Source organism: Anopheles maculipalpis, chromosome 3RL (genome assembly GCF_943734695.1).
Source record: "Anopheles maculipalpis chromosome 3RL, idAnoMacuDA_375_x, whole genome shotgun sequence".
NCBI lineage: Eukaryota > Metazoa > Arthropoda > Insecta > Diptera > Culicidae > Anopheles > Anopheles maculipalpis.
In genome coordinates this window covers 74,429,203-74,452,570 of record NC_064872.1, presented here as the reverse complement: position 1 = coordinate 74,452,570, position 23,368 = coordinate 74,429,203, and the positions used below count along the sequence as shown (strand labels likewise).

The 23,368-nt window shown below is 46.0% G+C and overlaps 2 protein-coding genes across 5 annotated transcripts in view; one reads left to right on the top strand and one right to left on the bottom strand.

Annotated features, from left to right (window-relative positions):
* The window catches only part of LOC126562508 (G protein alpha o subunit), a 287,823-nt gene that overhangs the window by 89,429 nt on the left and 175,026 nt on the right, over nt 1-23,368 (top strand). The gene's annotated exons all lie outside the window — the stretch shown is intronic.
* LOC126562685 (homeotic protein distal-less) overlaps nt 1-23,368 on the bottom strand; it is a 47,008-nt gene that overhangs the window by 13,431 nt on the left and 10,209 nt on the right. For 2 of the 3 annotated variants that reach the window (XM_050219250.1, XM_050219248.1), the window contains exon 3: nt 22,738-22,916. In XM_050219250.1, coding sequence (XP_050075207.1) covers nt 22,738-22,916 — 179 coding nt within the window. The remainder of the gene's footprint in view (nt 1-22,737; nt 22,917-23,368) is intronic. The other variant, XM_050219249.1, reaches the window with a different exon arrangement.

The window sequence follows — 23,368 nt, the reverse complement described above, 5'->3', positions numbered from 1 at the left end:
ACCCTGGCGATCAGATACCACCCGGCCAGGTGAGATACCGTAAAAACATCTTGCAAAGACAAGATGCGCTGAAAGGGCTAACGATGGAAGCGGAAGCGTTACATGTGTGTCATGCCACCGGTACTATCGCGGTGGTCGCGCTGGTCTAAGCTTTTTGGAAAGTTGATTTTTTCTCCGCTTCATCGATCACCTCCAGGGCTGTAGCGCCACACATACACACACACACACCGGCCGTTGTACGGGCACATGTTTTGCATTTAAAGTGCTTTTTAAGTAAAGTTAATCACAAAAGAACACATTAAAGGGTGCATTTGTTGGGTGAGATAATGTTAAACGCATCCTATCTAAAGTTTGCACATTAATCTCGCAAAAGATTGTAAGCTAAATGCGACTATCTTTTTTAGTGTCTCTCTAAAACCTCCCATTAAGCATTCATTTACGCAAATGACCAACACACTAGGGAGAGTCGTGTTCTCACATTTGTGTGCGAATGGCTAACACGATTAAGACCAATGAGACCTAGCTGACGGATGTAATTGCTTTCACTTAGCCTGGTTAGTGCCTAAGCAACTTCAAGTTTAACGTCTTGTTCCATCATCGGAAGGAAGCTACTAACAGCTTCCCACCGCGCGTACGCATGTAAATATAGTTCACAAAGTTTGCTTTTTACGATCATTCCTTTGCCCCAGCAACACCTTCTCTTTGTACTATGTGCGAAAACCCATGCTCGCTGCTCTTAAGGGTTCAGTTTTTTGCTCCATTCATCTCGCTCATTAGAATGATGATTGTCGCTGATAAGCATCTTAACGCCGGAAATTAATGAATGAATCTTCTGCTTCGGTCAGCTCCGGTTTCTTCACATATGAGTGTGCAAAACGTTAACGATCCTCAAACCACCAACCGGAGAGCAAGAGGGAGAGAGGGGGAGATGGAGAGAGGTAGGTTTACTGCCGCGACATAACATGTCACGGCATCACCGCCAATAAAACTCCAACAGTCCCGATCCCCTCGGTGCGTGGCTAACGCCAGGGATAAACGCTGCACGCTGGACCTGCTGCAGCTAAAGAGATCGAGATAATTTATGGCAATTAAGTTTTACGCGCTTAGGAAGAGCCTTGTTTCGGTTTCGTGTGCGCCGTTGCACAAACAGTCCCTTTAACAGCATTTTTCGTACTCTGTGTTGAGGTGAGTTTCGTGATAAGTTTGTTGGAGGAAATGAAATGGGCGAAGGTGAAGGTCAATCACGGCTTCTCTACGAAAATGCACACACACACGCTTGCTGAGCCCTCTAAGTACGATCGGTAGGGTTTTGTCGACTTGTTCGACACGGTGCTAGATTGAGGAAGTGCACAACAATTGACGCGTGCTGTTGTAACGCCGCCGGTCGCGGAATCGTAGCCGTTCGCAACCCAAAACCTCCTCGACCTGCCCTTTGTTACGGCGGATGCTGTCTGTTTTCGTCTCGTACGAAGCTGATGTGCCCTACGTGCCCTTAGTGTGACCGGTGGGGGATACCATCTGATGGCTGTGGACGCTAGAACGCGGCGCTGCTTTGTTTGTTGTCTTACAGCATGTTTCACGCCGAGAGTATTGTGAGAGTTACTCCACGGTAGATCAACCGTTCCTATCGAGTATGAGTAAGAGTTTGGAATGGTTTATTTCAGAGCCATATTTTAACCAACATTTGATCTAATAAAGTTCTCAAAACAATATTTTAACATGCAATCTTAACAAGATTTGATCAAACCTCAACATTAGTATCAGAGAGGGCGATCTGACGTAATACTGGAATTCAAATCCCATCCTGACTGTCCTCTCTTATCAATAAGTCTACACATTAATAATAAATCTTGTCATTTTATGGCCAACAAGACCTAACAGGTCGTTGAGTCAAGAAGTTAGTATCAGAGTCCAAACAATAAAACGTTTAACCCTTGAAGTTTTATTATGTTAATAACAAATTCGTTTCAAATTAAATAATAAATCACAAAAAACGCTCATCTCTAACGCTGCCATTGCGCAATCTCTCTATGAACCTGCCGCAATTAAGCTTGCCCTTATACTTCACCTGCTTCACCCTTTACGATAGCTTGATAACGAGGCCACCGCGAACTCTTGCTGCCCAAAACCCCTCAGTCTTATTGCGAAGACGCGCAAAAATGCACCTTTCCCAAAACTGAACGCCACGAACAATGATGATACTGTCGATCAAAACCGACCGTTGCACAGCTACAGGGTTTCGCATCGGATTCGGTGTTAGTTACGGTGCGACGCGCTCATCATCCACGCCGTTGCCGCCCGTTCCATCACATCATCGTCGGTGCATCGGTGTGAAAATTGCAATAAAATCCCAGAGCTTTTTCGTGTTCGCTCCTACACACAAACACACACGCGCGCGTATAGGGCCGCTTGCGATCGAAAGCTTTGATGTGATCCGAACCTGCTTGCCTGCCCAACTCATCAACTCATCCAGCATCCGCCCAAGCATGGCGTTCGGTGTGATGAACCTTTAGGTTTGGCGTTCATCAAAAAACAGTTGCATCGCAGCCTTTGCAACGTTCGGTATGTGCCTTTTTTTTGCTGCCCTTAAACTACCCACACCTGCACCCTTTTTATCTGCCCTTCCAAGCCCTCCCCACGTTTGCTATCACTTTTCAGAAGAACGGAAAAAAGCCGCAAAACAAAACTTCGCGCATAGTTGCAGTTCGACGGTTGGTTTTATTGTCTCTCTCGCTTGACGCAAAGTCGTCCACCGCATAAACCCTTGCACTGGTGGTTTCAATGCCTTTTGCCACCGGCAGAACCTTGGGCGAGCGCCTCGTATTGCCCGGTCGGTCTCTTTTGGGAGCCGTTTGCCGAAGAATGTCCTGCCAGGAATTCCACCGATGCCATATGAAAAAAAAAAGCGTCGTCGCGCACCATCCACCGCTCACCTGGAGCCAATCCCTGCTCGAATCTTTGCTTTCCCAGAGCACGCAAAAGGACGCTCATCATCCGGTGAGAAGCTTGGCGGTACATCCCAATGGGACGGAAGCATCGGTTTCGTTCCCAAAACGCCTATTGTACGCGTCCTTCCGTGTGTTTTTGTGGTGGCTTGTTTCATTGCTGCGTGTAGAACAATTTCATTTCCCAATCATCCTTACTGGGTGTACAAACACACACACACACGACCCAAAAGACCTCCCGACGGAGCGGAATGACTGTGCGCGTTCTTCCGTTTTCGCGCGAATTGTTTGCGTTTTGTGAATGGAATTTTCGTGCTACTGAAAAGAATGGAATGGAACCAGGGTACCCGTACCGCGAAGAGAGTGAAGGGCTTTTCTTGTCTCTTTGTACGATTCCGATGCTGTAAATTCGTAACAATCTTCAACCTCAAAGGGTATTACACCGTATGTTGTGGGGTGACCAATCGTCGTTGCACAACGGTTGTGCAGTAATATCCATTCGTACAATTATCGGCTTGGCAGTATCGCTGGAGGTCAAATGTGGATGAGATAAGTTGGTGTTTTACAAGCGTTGATTACACGCTGAAGAAGAGAATTTTATATGCGGATTTTATGTCCTATTTTTTTGTATTCCTCGGAGGTCAACTCCGGCCAGCGAATGACTTTCGAGATTTGTTGATAACCAAATAGTTGGATAATCAGTCCTCAACACTACCGGAGAACGGGTACGAAAGGGATTTGAACTCCGGTTCTGCCATGTCCGGTGCTGATGTCACCTCTACCATTGGATCACCCTTAAAAGACCTTGTCTAGTTTCATTATATAAACTGGACATTTGCAGAGCACATTTTGTGCTATTCAAAGAGTCCAATACGTTCTACAGAGCCAGTTAAACAGCTCCATACATCGGCACGTGTTCGCCCGACCAAATAACGCAATCTTCTGTGAACTAAAAAGGCTGGACACCTTCCCTACTTTAGCTCACGTGTCCGCTTTATTTCCTGTCAATTCTTAATAGATGAACAAAAACTGCGCCCCCGTTCGGAGTGCCGTTGAGCCGTCTCTTGACCAGGCAAACAGGGCTGAAATCTATTATTACCCCATACACACACACACACATAACGCACACACATATTTTGGTGAATGATAAATTATTGACCCGATAAGTTTGGGGTCCTGGAACCAGCATTGGTTTGCTATGACTGTAGGCGATGTGTACGTGTGTTGCATCCGTCAGTATCGAAACGATTTTCACCCTGTGACCGGCTGTGTTGCTGCAACCATTCTTTTTGACTAATTTTCCCACCGCTTTTCGCTGTTTTTTTTTTTTTCTTTGTGGGGGAGAGTGTGTCGGAGGAAGGAAATGATAGGGCGACATCAAAAAAGACCTCTTCACCCACTACTTCTCCCTTTCGTACCCAGGACTTCCACTTAGCCGAGGACAACCAAAAAATGCAAGTTAATGCGTTAAAGTTCATAAGGAGGTACAAGAAACGAAACAATAGCAGAACACCAGACGAACCTATCGAACCGTGTGTATGTGTGTTTATAGGTTGACGGCACGAGGGGTTGACGGTAGAACTCACACCTCACAGTGGGCCTCAGCTATCCGTTGGTGGAAAATAACAAACGAGCATTGTTTAGTTGTAACGCGCGCGCGCATACAGCTCAACAGAAATTTAAAAAAAGCAGCCAAATGTTGACAACAATGTGAATTTGTTCTTGGTCAAAATAGGCACAACAATTGTGGCAGCAAAGAAAAACTTGACTTTTCCCGGAGGAAAAAAAAAGGTTTAGATTTTTCTGCTTTGCGAGGTGCATCACCACCAACCACCATTATTCAAAACTAGCGAGCGAATAAATATGATCACTGTTTATGTTTGACAGTTTTTTTTCCCTGTCGCTTCTAGTAGCTTTTGTGTGGTGCACAATTCAAAAATCACGGACTACGTCACACGATAATTGTTGGAGCCCATTTTTCTTCTGTTGCGTCCTACAACTGTTTTCGGGCCGTTTCACACTTGGGCTCGAATGTTTCCAAATAGAGGTAGCTTCCTGTTGTCAGGTGGCTCCTGTATCGTTTCCCTCTCTCAGCCTTCCACCCGTAACCCACCGTTGAATGTGACATTCGGCGTACAGGTGAACATTAAAATGACATTTGTGATTTTTGGGCTTTTCTTTTGATGTGGACCGTTTTTGTGATGATGAGCTTTCCGTTCATATTTTCATCATTGTTTTTCCACACTCGGCCCGGCACACACACACACGCAGGTACATGCAGATTGGGCACCGAACCAACTCGATTGTGTGCTGTGTTGCGTTGCGACGCTGTCGTCTGGCAGGGAGGCAACCAAAGTCGAAAATATGACAATCGTTAGCCTCGTCGTTCTGGGTCAGTACGGAGGACGGGGCCTACAGGGCCACACAGAGCGGGTGTAGAAGAGACACCTTGCCTGTATAGGCTGAATGTGGTTGAACCTCATTCGAAAAACGGTCCGACTTTTCCTTTTCGAGAGCCTTTTCCGGTTAGCTTGTTAGAATATTGTTTTCATAGTTTTTTATGGTTTGGTGATTTGAGGCTTTTTGTGGCTTTGAAGCAATTCAATGCCTATATGCTTGATCATAAAAGCGTAAATATGCTTTAAGAACATTCAAACAGATACAAATAAAAAACGGAAATGAATTGGACAAGAATGACAATCAATGGTTGTCTGTTAATCGCTGGGGTTTTGTTTTGTTATTTATTTCTATTTTAAAATTTGAGGTTGATAATCAAACAAATCACTTATCATAGAAAATCGCGCCTCAGGGAGGGAAAACCTCTTCTTATAGTAAGGACTGACTATCCAACTACATGGCAGCAATAAGTCTTGTAAATTATTCAATGTCCGGCGTGACCTACGAGTCGTTACGAGCCAAGAAGAAGCAGCACATATCGCCAAAAATTGGTCCAATCTGATTAAACAAAAAAGTTAGGAAAGATAATAAAATATTCCAGAATAACTAAGAACTGCATGTCTGGAACAGTAAAGCCTTGGTTCAAACCAAACAAGCTCAACAAGCTTTAAGGCCGGGCTACATTGATCGTACTCCTGAGTGTAATTTTTGTGAACGCATACGCCATCTAGCGGCGGCGGGTCGAAGCTAGAGGCTGGTATAATTTATCTGTCAAAAAGCGTTTTGGGTCGAGGAGCCTATAATTTTGATCACAAACCAGTAAACAAACAGCTCGGTGAGTATGTTCGATATTTTGTCGTGTATGTTTTTTTGAAAATATGTGGTAATTTAACATACATATTGTATTTCTAGCCATGGAACAAGCAGGAAGCAGTGGACGCAATGAAAAAATAGTAAGTACAACTGTTTTTAACGAAAATTGTGTGTGTGTGTGTGTGAACTGTTGTCTGTGAATCGCCGGCTCGGCTCGGGGCCGCAATTGAGCTGAACATTTTATTGAAAAATGTAGTGTTTGTAGGTTTCACAAGTGCTTAAATAATTTGTTGTAGGGTTTGTCCATCTATTTCATCATTTAAACTACATTGCAGAGTGTGTGAAACTGGTTGTTCGTTTTGGTATTGTAGCGGTTTTTAGTATAGAGCGAGTTTTTTTATTCATGAGGAACGGCTTTGTCATATTGCTTGGTAGAACTTTTTTTTTTATAAAATTGTAAGCAAAATTTACCGGCCTATTTGTATACATTTAATATAAAAATAGCACGTGTTACGGCATACAGACAGCCTGGTCGAAAATTGATGAGACACCAAGCATGAATAATTTTGGCACTTAAATTATACCCACATCTAGCTTGCGCTGGTCGCCGCCAGATGCGCTAGTGAATATAAAAATTACGCTTGCGAGTACGATCAATGTAGCCCGGCCTTTAGATAACCGATCGCACCAGCCAGCCAGGACCGGGCAGAAGAATCCCCAAAAGGCAAACGAAAAAGTGGTGCGCGGGAAAAAAAACCGGTGGGCGTCAACGGTTTCGGAAGAGCTGGCCAGGCATACGGCCCCCTTTTTCGGGAGTCCCTAGCGTCGATCTTCGGCTCCGGTAAAAAAAACCCTCAGACCCGCTCATAAAAACACACCCAAAAAAAAAACTCGAAGGCGGCATCCTGCACTGATTGTGAATTCGATGTATCCCCCAGTGTATGAATGAAGCCCTACGGGTGTACGTGAAGTCAGCGATGTTTTTGGGCCACTCCAAACTTGCCGACTTGCAGACGTACAAATGTGTGTATGAATAAATTAGAATTTCATAAAAACCAGAAACTTTCCAGACGAAACGACTCACACCAAGAACTCTGCATGCGTACCCACACACACACAGAGGTGGTGGGATCTATCAAATCTGACGTCGGCAATCGTGCGCCTCAGCGAAAACCCGGCGCCAGACGTGAAAGACTTCCCACGTAAGGCGGACGCCATACGCCGGGAGCCTGGCTAGGAAAGAGTGAATTAATTAAATTGGATTATAAGCAAAAAAAACCAGGAGACGTTCTGCTGACCGTTCTAGGGTTCGTACAAACACTTTCTAGAAAAATACATCACACACCGTAACTTCCAAAGTTCACTTCCTCAAAGCGCCAAAGGAAAGACGTGTCAGGATTTGAACTTCCCCAATATGGACGTTAATTTCACCTGAACATACCCGGCCGGCGTACGCATAGGGGAACGGAAGGGCGTACCCCGGAATGTCAAACGTCAATTAGGTGCGTCTCTGCGTATCTGTGGCTCGGGTGGCGGCTTGCCTTGAAGACACACACAGGCTGCAACAGACAAAAGCCCCACTGGACAGATTGTATCACGTTGCGTGAAGACGTGCTGCCGCGCAAATTGCAAACCCACACAGGGATGGTTCAATATTTGCCGACAAAAAAACCCCCGCGGCTTACCTTGTTAGTGTGATCGGGATCTAATTAAAGCATTCCCAAGGGCAGTTCAATAAGGCGATCGTTTCTCATCGCACTCTTTAATGGAGATTGTTTGCCAGATCGTTTATGGATTACAATGTTGATTGAGAAGCAGTTGCGACCTGGCTAGGGATAGAGACATCACTGGATAAGGTTAGAAACTGTTGCAAGTATGATGTGTGTCTACTAGACTAATTCCTACTTCAAGCAATCGCCACTCAGACATACTTAACGGCAGCAGGCATCAAGTGTGCCCTCGCCGTCTGACATAAACGGACACTTCTTCTTGAGGCTCAGGCTTCATCAAACATCTTCACAAAATCTTGAAGAGCCGTGGAAGTGTGGGCTTTGTGGCTCGTCACACCCATTCGTGAAGTTCACATCCCTCCCAGTAACCAAAAAAAGTAGGAAGGAAAGTTGAAATGAAAATTCACCAAAATCTATCAACGATTACAACAAGCTGACGAGAGGATCCTGTTCCCAATTCCCATCCATATTGCAAAAACCTTTCGTCCGTTCCACCTAGCGCGGATGGCAACGCTTTTCTTGCTTGGGATTGGAAAAAAGAAGAAAATAAAAACAAATAAAACCTCAATATCCCATTTCTGTCTTTTCTCGATTCAAGGCCTCTCCTCACCTGAGACCCCTACTCTACTTCTCGAAAGAAAAAAACATTAAAACTCTCATTAGCAACTGTTTTACGATAAAAGAGGGTCCTCGAAGGTATTAAATACATACATACGCACGTCCCAAAAACAAATGCGGCCCTCCTTTCTGCGAGTTGGTCAGTGGGATGATTTACAGCATTTTGCTCGAATCGATTTGCACGGCCATAAACCATTCCTTGGGTCTCGTGCGTTGAGTTTGTTGGAGGGTTTTTTTTTTGTGTTTTATTTGTTGGCAAGTCCTTTGCCGGCCTTTGCCGGTGATCGATTTCTGGTAAACTTTTCATTTTTTTACGTTCCTTCTGCTCATCTCTATCACGCGCGCGCACACACACAACCTTATTCTCATTAGCCATAACAACACAACACACTCCGAGTAAGGTCCTAGGGATTATTGTTCTGATGTGATCCCGATGTCTCCTTCTGTGTTTTTTAGCTTTTCTTGCTTGATTCCCCAAAAAAAAGACAGAGTTGCGTACTGCACCAACGACCAAAGACTGCGCCTTGCGCACTTTTCTCTTGCTGATGTTCGAAAGCGAAGTTCGAAAATGTGTTCCCCAAATCAACAATAAGATCTTCGCGAGATCGTTCCGGCAGACCGGCACTCCAGCCCCGAAAAAAAAACCTCGATGCATCAAGAAGAAGAAGAAGAAGGAAAAAAGCGGCAAAACTCTCCGATTCGCCGGGGCCGTACCGGGGCCGCAACTTGCAAAAATGAGAAGATACGGTTTTAATTGTTTTTCATCAAAGGGTGGTAACGCGCGTCTTCGCGTTTCATTTGAAGCGCAAACGATATCGCTTACGAACCAAACGAAAAACAAAAACCACGGAGAATGCAGCCCAGAACCTCCCCAACTCGTACAGGATTCATTCCATTACCACGCTCTCGGTACGCATTCTTGTCGGGATCGGGATAAATAAATCCCTTTTGCACTCGTTTCCTAACCACCACCCACCCACCCATCATCCCCTTTAGCGCGTTTCCCCTTAGTGTGGGAACGGACAAAGCACGTGATGTAATCGCGATCAGCACACCCCAACACACATACACACACGCACAAACATGCACATGAAGAGATAGATGATCACACCGATCACCAAGTGGTGGTTAAACTGCTGGCACACTACTGTTGCGACTTGCATCCTCGCATCTGTTTGTATTAATTCGCAATACATCATTTGCGCTGAGGAGGTGATAATATTATTAAAGAAAAATCAATACATTTATTACTATTATTATCGAAAACGCACGTCCACCGCGGACAACACCCTCTCGTTTTCATCCCCTTTTTTTTACCTGGCGCAAGTGTGTGTGTGTGTGTGAGCAGCTTAAAGAAGTGAAAATGATTATTATTAATAATTTTTAAAGTGTATAATCAAATACTCCATTTACACACACACACAGCCACAGACAATCTCCTTGCATATCCTCGGGGTGGTGATGGAACAGGGAAGGAGAACGGATGTTGAAGATGAGCAGCACGTCTGGAACTTGCCAGACACACTACCAAAAAATCGCTAGCGAGAACTTGCGATCGAAACTTGGTACGGATCGGTGGCGTTGTTTCGAGTAAGCGCTCTGGACGGAGGAACTAACACCAGCGACAGAGAACGGGCAAGAGGGTAAGAGGCCAACCTCCGGGCCCTACCACTTTGAAAGGCAAGCGTCATAATAGTTGCAATGAAACGGCACACCGTACTGATGCCATGATACTGTGACTTTAACATTGTGCAGCCCATGTCGACGATGACGACGATGTCGACGACAGCCGTAGGGCGCTCGCATCGGATACGATCCGGCGGAAGGCGCACCACCGAGGTAGCGTTCATGGACGCTGCTGTTGAGCGTGAAGTTCAGCGCAGGTCTTTATTGTTTTACAATCGTGTTACGTACTGTGGTCTTTGGCACACAGGTACTTTGCCTTGAAGGTACTGTGTGATGTAGTCAAAACCTGACAGCAGCAGAAGAAGTGTTATAAAGCTTTATCGAAGAACTAAAATTTGTCAAATAAAATAATTATATTCTTGGAGGGATCAGAGATCCTAACCGTATCGTAAGCTAACAGCATCACATCAATGATCGTACACTTCGATCAAATTAAGACTTAACGAACGCAAAACCCCTATCGAAACGAAGCTTCAAACACGCAACACACTCGCACAAGATCTCTCCCCCTCCAGTTAGGCTTGTCCACGGAGTTGTGCCAAGCGGGCGTCGACCGATTCCCCCGAAAAAGAACCTCACCGATACGTTGTAGCAATAATACACGGCCCAAACACGACGGCACTGCAGACGAATAAAACCGCCCCAAGTTTTTAACAAAACCCGACCGTTGTTTTCTTCAATACTTCGAATTGCGTACGCTTGTGCGCCCCTTGTACCGCCCCGAGGAGAAAAGTCCTCCGCCCTGGCACCGAAAACACAAGATACCGCCATATGTCTGCGCATGTCTGTGTTGGTACCGGGAAAAGAAGCTGGGGGCCCTTGGATCTTCTTAATGTTTCGGTGCAAAAGTACCGCCAAAAACTGGACGAGAAAGCGAAACCAGAATATTATGGTTTGGGAGAGAAATTCTGCGAAACATGCTCATGGCCTTGAAGTGGCACATGATCGAGACTTAAGATGAGCTGGGCAGTAAAGCTGGACAATTTATTGGATGGAAGATCCACATTTTGTGTAGTGTGTTTCTGCGTCACAATCTAGTGACGTCTGTAATAGAAATGTCATCGATTGACACTGCTGGAATTCCATAAATTATTGATCACTTGATCAGCCGCAAAGATCAGATATGTGGACGATATAGAGGCATGGTCGCTTGCTAAATGTCATTTGTTATACTTTTAAATGAAATCAATAAGCTTGTTATGCAAACGCATTCGCCACCGCTACCGGTTAATAGTCGGCAATTGTCTACGAGCGCTACGGACGTGGCTGATACCTTATGGGTGATCTTTCAGAATCATTCTAAGCAGCTCATTTGTTTCCTTACAATAGCAACAAAAACTCGCTTAACAATGTGCAACCTTTTTCAACTCGATGTTTACACACACTCACAAACATGCACAGTGCTTTAAGCTTCCATCAGCTTCCTCCTCAGACGGCGTTGGTCACCTTCACGTCTTCGAAGGTGTGTTTTGTAAGGTTCGGCTACATAAAATTCCATAAATCATTGACAGATGAATTTCGTAAGATGGGACGTACGCGTACGCGGAATCCCACAAGCGAATCTTCTGCTTTTGCCCACACCGATGGCCTTCATTTGTAGCAGCTCCTTTACCCCATCCGCGATTCATCACACTTCACCCTGACAGCTGGCAAATGGCCAATGTATGTGCGGCTGCAAAACACCGTGCCCATTACTCCAATATGCGCTGTGGGTTTTTTTTCGTCCCGCTGTTGCGCCTTCGTCGACTGGCCAGGCTGCCGAGGACGTTTGCAACGCGTGCGGCGTCCGAAAATGAGCAGATATTTCATGTGCATTATTTGTTTACCTTTGGAGCTGATGCTGATGATTGAAATGAAGCGCCCCAGCGCCATGCGCACAGATGGGAGGCCGTCTTATTAACCGTTTGTTTTGCTGTGTGCTATTTTTTTTCTCTCTCCCCGAGTTTCTTGTTGTGGATAGCCGGCGAGTTGAGTTTGTGTTTTTTTTGGAACACTGTGGAAACGTTACGTATGAGGTTTTTGTATTATCGGAGACGAAACCTATAGTATGAAGGTTAAAGTTCTAGTACAACAAGTTAAAACGAATTCTTTAAGTCTATGTCTCTGTGTATCTAAACGCAAGCTACTTCATCCAATGCTACAGCAACTCGATTTTGGCTAGCATGAGGAATCTGTCCAAGGGCGAATGTATGAACCAAAACCATGTCTGCCGATCAAACAGATAGCTCTTCCGATCAGGAGTCAAATCCGGCACACAATAGAAACCCATTCCCAAGTGTTCCACGTCCACTTGTCGTCTGCAGGATGCTTCAAAATCTTCAGCAACGTCAGGAGTTTACCAAGAACACAATCCCCTCCAACGTCAACCATTTTTTTTTCTGCCAACTCATCGTAACCAGCATCCAGACAATGGTGGCACAACTGGCACCGCACCGAACACGAAATGTTGATGGTTTCATCAACCCAACACCAGCTCGATCGCCATGACGCATCGATCGACCCGTCGTAAGCTTCAAAACAAATCCCAGGATTCCCAGTCGAGACCAGTGCACCACACACTGCACGCAGAAGTTCCGTTGTTGGAGAAGATAATGAAATTAAGCCCACTACATGATTATGATTGACATCCAAATCAAACCTTCCATGAGCAACACACACACAGACGCAGAATGTCTTGGGAACAGCACCCGAACTATTCGGATGGATGATCCGCTCTCGAAAGCGTTCTGTCTGGCTTGTCTTGCTTCGTAAGCTCCTTCAGTGTCTATTTTGTTTCCCCAGAGTTTATGTGTTTCAGAACGTTCAATAAGATGAATGGGACACACCGTCGGCCGATGAAAAGCGGCAAGCCAAACATCTTGTCCGCTCGCGAAGTGAGAAAAAGGAAATTTAATTAACGTATATTAAAGGAAACCGGCACAGTCGTTGGACTTGGGTTCCCCTGGACGCTGGACACTGCGATCAAGATCGCGGCAGCGCGTCAATGGATAGCGACGCGAGTGTAACGGTCCAAAACTTGATGTTTTCCACACCAAAAACGGAAGATCTTGTAGATTTGCTTGAGATTCGAACCGAACGCATCCCACTGCTCACAACGGGGTGTTCCTCTGAACGGGAAGACTTTCAGCTCCCAACAGTCACCGATTGACAGCTTCGATTGGGTTGGGGCTGTGTGTCTAATGATTTTTTTTTTTTTGTTCAGGAGTCCCTACTTTTTTGTTTCTAAGCTAACGGCCACGTCTCTAGTGGCCCCAGATCTTCCGATTTGCATCATCTACCACCTTTGGAAACAAAAGCAAGAGACAAAGAGTGGATCATTATTCAAGGTTCAATGATGTAATAGCGATGAGTTGAAGTGCTTCTGTTTTTTCTCATCTTCTTCTAGCTCTTCGGCCATGTTTTTAAGGATTACAAATAACCTTTTCAAATATCCATTTTGCGATAGGTTGCTTGTGTGTTGGAATATGTTTCGAGTTGCCTAAAGATCTTCGTGCAGATGTCTGTTCCTGCCTAGCACCACTTACACTGGATCACACTCGATCAACGATGCGTGTATAATTTGAAGCTAAATTGATTTCGTCCTAGTAACCGCAACCGGGTACTTTAACTTCCAGCTAGTTAGCCATCCAGTCCGAGTGCGTTACTAACCTGTGGTCGGAGAAGAAAAGAGCAACAAGCAGAGAAGAATGTTTTAAAAATTGGTTCAATATCATACCACTTAAGGGCAAGATGGCGAAGTCAGTGGGTGATTAATATGCTAATGTAAATATGTGTATATAAATGAGTTAATTAGACAGCCCCATCGAACGCCCAGTAAATCCGGATTGACCGGGCTATTTTATTTATAGATTGCGCTTGGAAGCGTTCAGACGCACGCCAACAAGCTTCCTTCCAACTCTTTTGCACCACAAGATGACGCGCACATCGCACAGCCCATCACATCTGTCAATTATTGTGTGCTAGTTTACGTACCATCTTTCGCGCTAGCCGTTTTGCCCTGACCATCATGCACCCGGCTGCTTTGCTCTAAAACGACACTTCCGGTACGATGCAACCCGGAGAGGGCACCAGAACCACTGGAACCCTGCCTCCAGAAGCCAGTAAATCATAACAGGCTACGGGCTAATTAAATTTATTACAGCTCAATTGTTGACCCGAACGGCGGCCGAACAACGGCAGTGCGCTGGCTCGTTCGCAGGGCGTTCGCTTGCGCGTCCGTGCGCAAGTATGTGGAACGCACTTTACTTGATCTTGTGCACTGACGATCGATTCGAGGAGTAACCCTTTTTGGCCTTTCATATCTCTCCCGGTGCGACCCATCGAGACAGCGGATGAATTAGCTGCTAAAACGGGTCGTATCATCGAAGGGTCACAGTAATTGAATACAATTGACTTTTATCGATTTATCGGACCCGTGCAGCTGAACGAGGGTGGATAATTTATTGGATGCAATCCCCTACTTTTTCCGCCGATTTGCATTCAAGCGGAAACACTGGTGATCGATCGATAAGGTTGACTGTTCACCGAAAAGTAGCACTGAATAAAGTTATCAAGATGAGCTTGTAGAACTTTACAAATTTCATGCGAGAACCCCAACAAACAAATGTACCACAAGGACTTCTTTGATGGCGTTCCGAATCCATTCCCGTATCGAAATGCTCCAAAACTCTAGAACCCTTTTGCTTTTGTTGTCTATGAACCCCAATCCGAACCCTCGATCGCCACTAAAGTGTGCCATCATCGAAGAGTTTCCCTCACAACGGCGCCAGGAAAGGATTTTAATGAGCTTAGTTCCGCTCAGGTATATCCGCGCGAACGTCAAAAACGAAAAGGATCCGGCGGCAGGTGGGTTCCCTCATAAAGTCGGACTAATTTGTTTCGATTATCTTTGCTGTCGGCGACTACGGCTAACGTTCCGTTTGACCATCCCGTCACCGTGGAGCAACAACAACAACAAAAAAGGGTTCCAAACGTTTTAAAACACATAACATACACCGAGTGGTTCGTTTGCCATCTTTTTTCACTCTCTCCCTCTCGCTCCAGATCGCTAACCGATTCCCTGCTGTGCGTTGTTGATCCATTAGCTAACACATCGCCGAAAGACGGTGCCGACGGTGTGTTGCATACGTTATTAGACCCAGCAGGAGGTCACACGAGCCAGAAGGTAGGTCTTTTTTTTTTCGTAAATCAAATCATCCGCGCCGGGTTCGGTTTACGGTACAGTTCAAAAGCGCACAACATATGTTGGGGAGCCTGTAACTGAGTTATCGGATGCTCCTTTGGATGCTGATCATTAAACGGAAGTCGTAAAAATAATAAGGATTATAAGTTCTCCCCTTATTTTGTTTGCACCGCTGTAGGTTCCAGCTAGGTGCTATGGTTGTGCGTTACATCCAGACATTCTTCAAAGCTTGTGTCCGACGCGAATCCGTGTGAACTTTTGCAATGATTCAGCATGGGAACTGTTGCCGCTTAGAAAGAAGCTCACTGACAACACGATGCATCGAAACGATGATGGAAAGCAGAATCGTCAGCAATACTTCTGTTTAGCAAATTCAAACGTCAGAAAGGCGCTGTGTCATTCGAACTAGTGAACGACTCCCTCAATCCGGAGGTACCTGCCTTTGTGTGACGCGTCTGATTAACATCGAACCACCAGCACGAGGACTCAAATGTCTAATGGCGCACTACTAGCTCTGCCACCCTCTTTATCTCGCTCCAAATCCCACCCAATGTCGATGCGTCTAATTACAGATTTCACCCTAAACCAATTAGGGTGCATATCCTGGCACTGTTTCGGCACAGTAACATCATTAGCCGCACCCGTCGATGGCATCGTGTTCCAAGCGACCCAACGAAGTTGACACCATATTTCAAATACCTCGCGTACCATGCAAGGACCGCCAGGTCCTGGTCCGACTCATCATGCTCTTTAGTAAAACTCCGATCCTAATTAGATGAAAAATTGTTCCAATTTCACCCCCAATCAGCTAGACTTTAAAGCGCGTGTTATATTCGCCCGAAAACGTGAACCCTGGTCCGTGCGAGGGCCAAACTTATTGGGATGACTCAGCGCAACAGGTTTCCCATTGTAAAAGGATTACGGAAAACATATGCTCACGATTAAGTTACAACCTTTTTGGAAGGGCCTTCGAGTAACCTGATGATGTCTTCCGAATCGAATCGGGCGCGAGACTTACGGAAAGGGGTGGCTTGTGTACATAACGCAATCTCTTGCTATCTTCTTCATACCAGCAGAGCGAGCGATGTCTGGGATGCGTCCGACCGATTGTAATCACTGACACGCTCCTCAGCTCATTCCCCTACCAACGCAACGCTTGGACAAGACTCCCGAGACAGGATAAATTACAATCGATAAGCCATCAACAAGCTGAATTGATTGACTACTGCCAGCAGGAGCAGCAGCATCAGCAGCAGCTAAAGCCTTGATGTTTCGATGTCAAGAGAGTGCCCATAAACCATGGAACCATGTTTGCCGACATACTGCGTACTGCGATCGTGCATCGCGCGTCAACTTTTTGGCGATGTCTCGTCACTTGAGCGTTCCGTGGCGGAATGTATGTCTATTGGTAACTATTCGAGCCAGAGTTCGTATAAAAACGAACACTAACAAAACGACGACAACTGGCCGTGGAGTACCGCAGGAGCGAAAAGAGAAGAGACATAGCAATGAAAAAAAAAAAAAACAGCACAATAATTGAAGCAATTATATTCGATGATAAATTGATTTTTCAACAGTTTTTGAACGACGCGAACCGTGTTGCGCGTCAAGAGTATGTGTATACTCCCGGCCCTCCAGGGCTTATCCGGGACTGCCACATTGTGTTGCCAGTGAGTGGAGCTGTCAGTGGCTGCTGGCTGGTTTCCGTGCGAGGAACGCTACAGATGGGGTTGACTCACGAGCCTTGCTGGGGATGAGTTTTTGTACCAGGGACAGCAAAAAAGTCAACGAATCAACTAGTTTGACGTATCGCGGATTTTGCACAGTACCCAGTCAATAGTTGTTTGCTTAGCAAGAAGGAATGACTAAGCCGATTGGCGCGAGTTAAGCTGCTCCAGTAAAGATCGCTACTGTTTGTGTTAGAAAAGGTGAGTCTAAAGGTATGAGTAAGTTCCTAGAAAATTGCGTGTAGAAGGTTTTTCTAATGCATCAGTTCTAGGGTACGGGGTTTCAAGTGACATTTTAAATGTTTGGAATGTTTGAATGACTGTCTGGGTGATTCTAGCAATGAATTGATGTTGCAGCAAATAAAACCTGTGACATTATTGGAAGACTTGAAATTTACCAATCACACATTTGAGACTAAAACTTACTGATCATTTTCGAAGTCTTGTAATGCTCTAACTACCATAATTTCTCCGAGACATAACTCAAATCTTCCCAACGCTGCTTAGTTGTCAACTGACATTCAAACAAAACATTCATCTCCCCAACGCAATAAATTGACAGCTCCATTATCCCGTCCTGCTACGCGCACTTGTACGCATTTATCGACGCACCCAATTAATCATGCAACATTCCGAAAGAGCGTTGTAAAGTGTCACCAGAAAGTGTCTTGCACGGTGAACTTGTCGCCTTACGCTAAACCACACCTGCACACCCCGACGGGAGAGACAGGAGTTACAGGGGCCATAAAGGTTAGTAGTAGTTGTTGCTGCTAATTGAAACGATAATCAGCAGCCACCAATTACAAGCAATAAAGCAGCAGTCGGGAGAAGAAAGAAGAAAAAACTGAAGTTGTACCACATCATTCGGACAGGTGGCGAGTGTGCGAAGACCATTTTACGCGTTGTAATACGACGTGACGCACCTTCGCTCGCTCAGTACCACTATGTGCCATACCCGTTTACCGAATTAGTCCACCGTTTTTTTGGGAGAAACAACAATGAGCCCCACCACCAGCCCTCAGTGCTCTTTGGAGTGCAATTATCCTTCCATTCTCAATTGCAACCTGTTGTAGCGTTGACGATCCTTATTGGCTACGGATGAGCCACCGGGATGGGGATGACCCGGACGTTCGGGGACAATTTTCCGGTTGCAAATTGAATTATAATTTGCTGCCCGAACAACTGGCCGGCCGTGAATAATTTACTCAATTGACAATGGTTTGGTGGTGGCACCCGACGAGGTGTTGTCATTTGTTGCCCCGTTGACTCCGCCACACGGTGGAAGTGAAGCAAGTGTTGCGGTTTTTCGCGTCCCCAGTAGGTGGGATTAGTTGGGTTCTCACCCTCGCAGCACCTCAACACATGACATAAGTGCTAATTTGTCACCTTTCACACCCGCTGCAGAAAGAAAACGGGGAAGAAAAACCCAGGGCCCATTAATCTTCGATCGATCGGGCCTCGATCCATTATTCGGTAGACGAAAGGCAAATGATAACTTCTAATGTCGAACACCACTCCACTCAACGCCTCACCGCCCGACTCTCGTGGCTCGTAGCTCGTAGCACCTAATCAATAGGTTTTAAAACCCCCAACAAGGTACGGGACCGGTTCATTCATGTGTGGCTTTCTTCTACCAGTGTCTACCGCCGAGATCACAAACAATTGCTCCACAAGATCGATCCGCCCCGTTGAAAAGCGTGGTGTGTTTGAACGGGCGGTAATTGTAATGATGATCGTAATTGTAGGAACGCTACTTATTTCTTTTTGCTGCCGTTGCTGCTTTTTATTTGTTCAGGTAGTGGCACCCACATTTCAGCACCTCTTTCTGGGTGGGTGTTTGTATATATATTTTTCGCGATATCTTGTTACGTCGAGGTTAAGGTTTGGCCGCACTTTTGGTTGGTGGACTTGAGATGAAATAAGTTTCATTTGCTAGTGGACGAGATGAAGCTTTGCATGGAGCTACCCATAATTATATCGATTTCTAATTGTTGGTAGCTTGTTTAGAGCTCTAGTCAAGTGAAAGGAGATGTTTACTTAGCTGGAGTTTAATTCTTGCTAATAATTCATTCTGATTACTACTCCATGCTATAATTTTGTTTTATAATACATGCTATAATTTACCGACATAATCCGACGTGTCTAGCTGTCTGTCAACCGAGCAAATGAACTCACACAAATGAACTCCGTTTAAACTTCTGGTGATAAAGACAGAAGTCAACATAGTAAGACTCACGAACGCTACTAAGATTTAAGACCTTTTACATGTTGAATGGTTTCAAACATATTTCTCACTTTATATCCAAAACTCTACGAGCTCCCAATAAACAAAACCTACAGCCCAGACATCCTAATATGTCACTTTTCCTAAAGCCACCCAACGTCTCAGTACGACAAAATGGCGATCCACCAATACAATGGAGCGATAAATAATATTGTCAACAAGCGCAACTTGTACACTATCAAACGCGTACCATCTCGTTTGCATTCTCGCTTTTTATTGAATACACAGCACCGACTCCTCCAGTCGCTGGGCGTGTGGGATGCCAACAACGGTTCCGATTCGATCCAAATGGGAGTTCCATCTCTCCTTCCTCCGTACGCTCGGGTTTTCGTATCGACCATTAATTTAAATTAATTTAACCCCTTTTAGTTTTGCTTCGCCAGTTCGGAATCCGAAACCGATCGTAGGTGCGTAGGCGCTACGGCGGCCTCCACCGAAGGAAATGCGGGACCGCTTCACAAAACACTGTCACGCTGAACAAGCGCTTGTGCGTGGAAAAGGATGGAGAAATTAGAACACCCACCTTCCAGCGCTACTGAGCCGATGCCCGGCCAGACGGACAATTGACGACGCTGCCGTACGGTGGCGTAGTATATCATAAATTATCCACCAACGGCACTGACACGATACGGCACATTTGTCATTCACAGGGGCAGGTTAATAGGGGGACGCTACTGGATGAACGTTTGGCAGGAGCAATGTCGGTTAGTTCCCAAAACGGTATCCGCGCAAGTTCTACCATCAATAAAAGAGGAGCAGTTTGCTGGATCCTCTATGTTTTATTCTAGTAACCGGACAACGGAAGGATAATAAAGGAGCGTTTGTACACAAAAGCTAGGTAAGAAGTGAAAGAGCATAACTCGAGGAGGGAACCTGTAGCGAGACACTCATATCATATTGTTCACATTGTGCGCCTGTTAGTTATAGACATTATTAATACAACAGAAACTGTACATAAACTCTGCCTGCCCTCTGAAGATGCAGCACCATCGATAGAGACGTGTCAACACTTGCACCAACGCATTTTAAACGGCCGTGAGTCAAAGCACATTTGCCATTGTAATTTCGTCTCACCCCAACACAATGATTCCTTGTGATGATGATTATTCAAATTTCGAAAGCCACCTTCAGTGCTTGGTGTTTTGTTTTATTTGGCCCTTTTTTTTCGCTGCGACTACTTCTGGCCGATGTTACCACTACTGCTGCTTCTGCTGATGAGGATGAAGGATGATGTGCCCATTTTCGTTTGCAGTTACCCGCAAAGCCCTCAACCATGGAGCCATGAAGTTCTTTCTCACTCTGTCTCGTCTGCCGTATCGAAACTTCATTGGCACCACAACACGTTTCAGCGTGCCTGGTGAGCCCGTCGAGACGAGCATCGGTTTGTCCTGACAGTGCGGCGAACAAGATGTCAGCGAGCGAGTGGAAGGGTGGGCCAGTTAGCGTCAGCGGGCGGACACGTCTTCTTTTGTTTTCAATTCGAATTTATTGATAGTGGGCGGGCAGGTTGCGTTAATTCAATTTGCTCTTACCACCGGATCCACCGACGTGCACGACGTGCAGCAGGCAACAGCAACACAAACAAGCCGGAGCGAAGCTATTCTTTCGGCGGGTCGGTTGTCAAAAGCTTCGGCCACAAAGGGTAGAACAAGCCACAAACAAAACCCCAACACGATCCGAATAATAGAGTTTTTTGTAGTGAGGAAGTCCCTGTTCAGGGACAGTGGGTAGTTGTTGCATCTCAAACCCTTTTTTTGGGGATTTTTTATTAACAAACAAACTTGTTCGTGTTTCATAGTAGTGCAGGTTGAGAAAAAGAGAGAGAAAAAACAAACTCCACCTGTGACAGTGATTTTTGGAGCTGCTTCAAACAACCACAACAATTCTTTAAAAAAAAAAAAAAATCACCTCCAAACTCCTCCCAGCAAGGAACCAAAGTACCTTGATAACAAAGTTTTCCGGTTTTGTGTACATCTTTTTTCTTGCTTCTTGGTCCTATTCTGTAGAATAGAAAATCGGTTTCATGTTGTATTATTCACGGAACGAACGTCAAGCTGTTCCCTCAGGTTCAAACAGCGTTTGTTTGTGTCTAACGTTGTTCAACACACCTTCTAGGAGTAGGATGGCAGAACTTTACACCCTCCCATCAGTACACCATCAGGACGTCTTCCCACTCCGAGTCAAAGTCTTCATGCTGTCTGTCATTTGAAGTGAAACGACCAACGATTGGGTCGATTGGTTTTTCAAAATCGATTGCCATACCTTACTGGCGCTGTGCACTGTGGCCTCTCACAACTTCACACAAACGAAGGCTAAAAGCCAATCAATCCCATCCCCACAATCCGCCGCTGGTAGGCTCTGTACGGAATGTTCCTTTGTTTGTGTTTGAACCACTGTGCACGAGAGCAGTCCACCACCACCAACACCACCGGGAAGTCGGATGGGTGGCAAATGTTTTCACCCCGGAAACGAACCTCCCGGGGTTCGCTTTTCCATTGCTGGACGTTCACGATGTTGTCAATCAATGCCGTGAGGTCATACCGAAAGGGGCTACCCGGTGGGAAATCCGAGAAGGTTACGGCACAATCGGTGCTAATCGGGGCCAAAAACTCTCCAACCCGGGACCCGAACACTCCAAGTCTACGGCAAATAAAAATATGCTACAGTTGGGTATCGTTCCTGTCCTCCTGTTTGCTGGTTTGTGGTGATGGAAAAGCAGTTCACTTTTGTCTGGTACGCGTTTGGGTTGGGATTGGCTTTTTTCCTTCTCCTTTCGTGATTCTGTGTGTACGCGGAAGTGTATTGGAAAGCCACCGAACCATCTTCCCCCGGAGCGTGGAGAATTCGGAGGGTTGCCAAATAATATAATCACCCCGTCAGATACCAGACCCTACGGCCTCACGTTCCGAGGCGCCCCTTCCAAACGTCGAAGCGAAGCGTGAAGGCAAAAGTTTTGACACTGCCGCTTGCCGCTTGTCGCAAATTAGCCATTATTATGTCGATATCGATGTTTCGAGGGTGGTCCAACCGACACAACGCTGTATGTGTGTGTGTGTGCGTTTATTTCCGGTACGGTAATTCGGCTAACAAATCTAATAAAGAAATTTGGCCACAAGCACCCACAAAAAACCCCTTTCATTATTTGAAATGGGATTTGGAGGCAACCGAGAAGAAAAAAGTGCCCGAGACCTAAGCGAATTAAAATCTAATTTCCGAAACGATCGATCGATGCCTAAGAAAAACAAACCCATTGGACGTCTGGCGCAAACCGTACCGGGTGAAACTAAGCCACCAGACGTCCGCTACCGCTGGCGTACGGTTAGATGTGTGATATCAGAAAATGAGGCGCACTTACCTGTGTCTGCGTCAGCCCGAGGCTAGCGGCGAGCTCGGCCCGCTCCGGTAGCGCTAGGTACTGTGTTCGCTGAAATCTTCGGTTGAGCTGCTGTAGCTGCAGTGAGCTGTAGATGGTGCGCGGTTTTCGCATCTTCTTGCCCTTGCCGTTTACCCGCAGACCGGTGTCTTCTAATTTATCTAGCAGGAAATGCGCGTCACCGTCGGCGTTCGGCGCGGACGCGTTCACGTGCAGCGCGGTCGTCGGTGAGTGGGGTGGTGGTGGCGGATACGGGGAAAAACCGGTAGTATGGAGAGAGAAGAGAAAACAGAAGATCGATTGCAGATGATGAAAATTGAAAATACACTATCACAGCGGGTGTCGCCGGACGATACGTGCGGCGAAAGCGGCAGTTGGATAAGGATAACGAAGGACCGTACCCGGGCGACTCTCACCCTTTCGCGCTGGCTCGCTGTGTCATCCACAGCCAGCCAATGCTCGATCTGCCACCCTGATGGCACAAAAACCGAACCGATAATGATTTCATTAACACCACGTCCGGCCTACCGCGGGCTGGCGCGACCGCCAGAAAGATACATTTCTCTCGCACTGGGCAACAACCATAGCTCGCGCCAACGGAACCAAACAATGT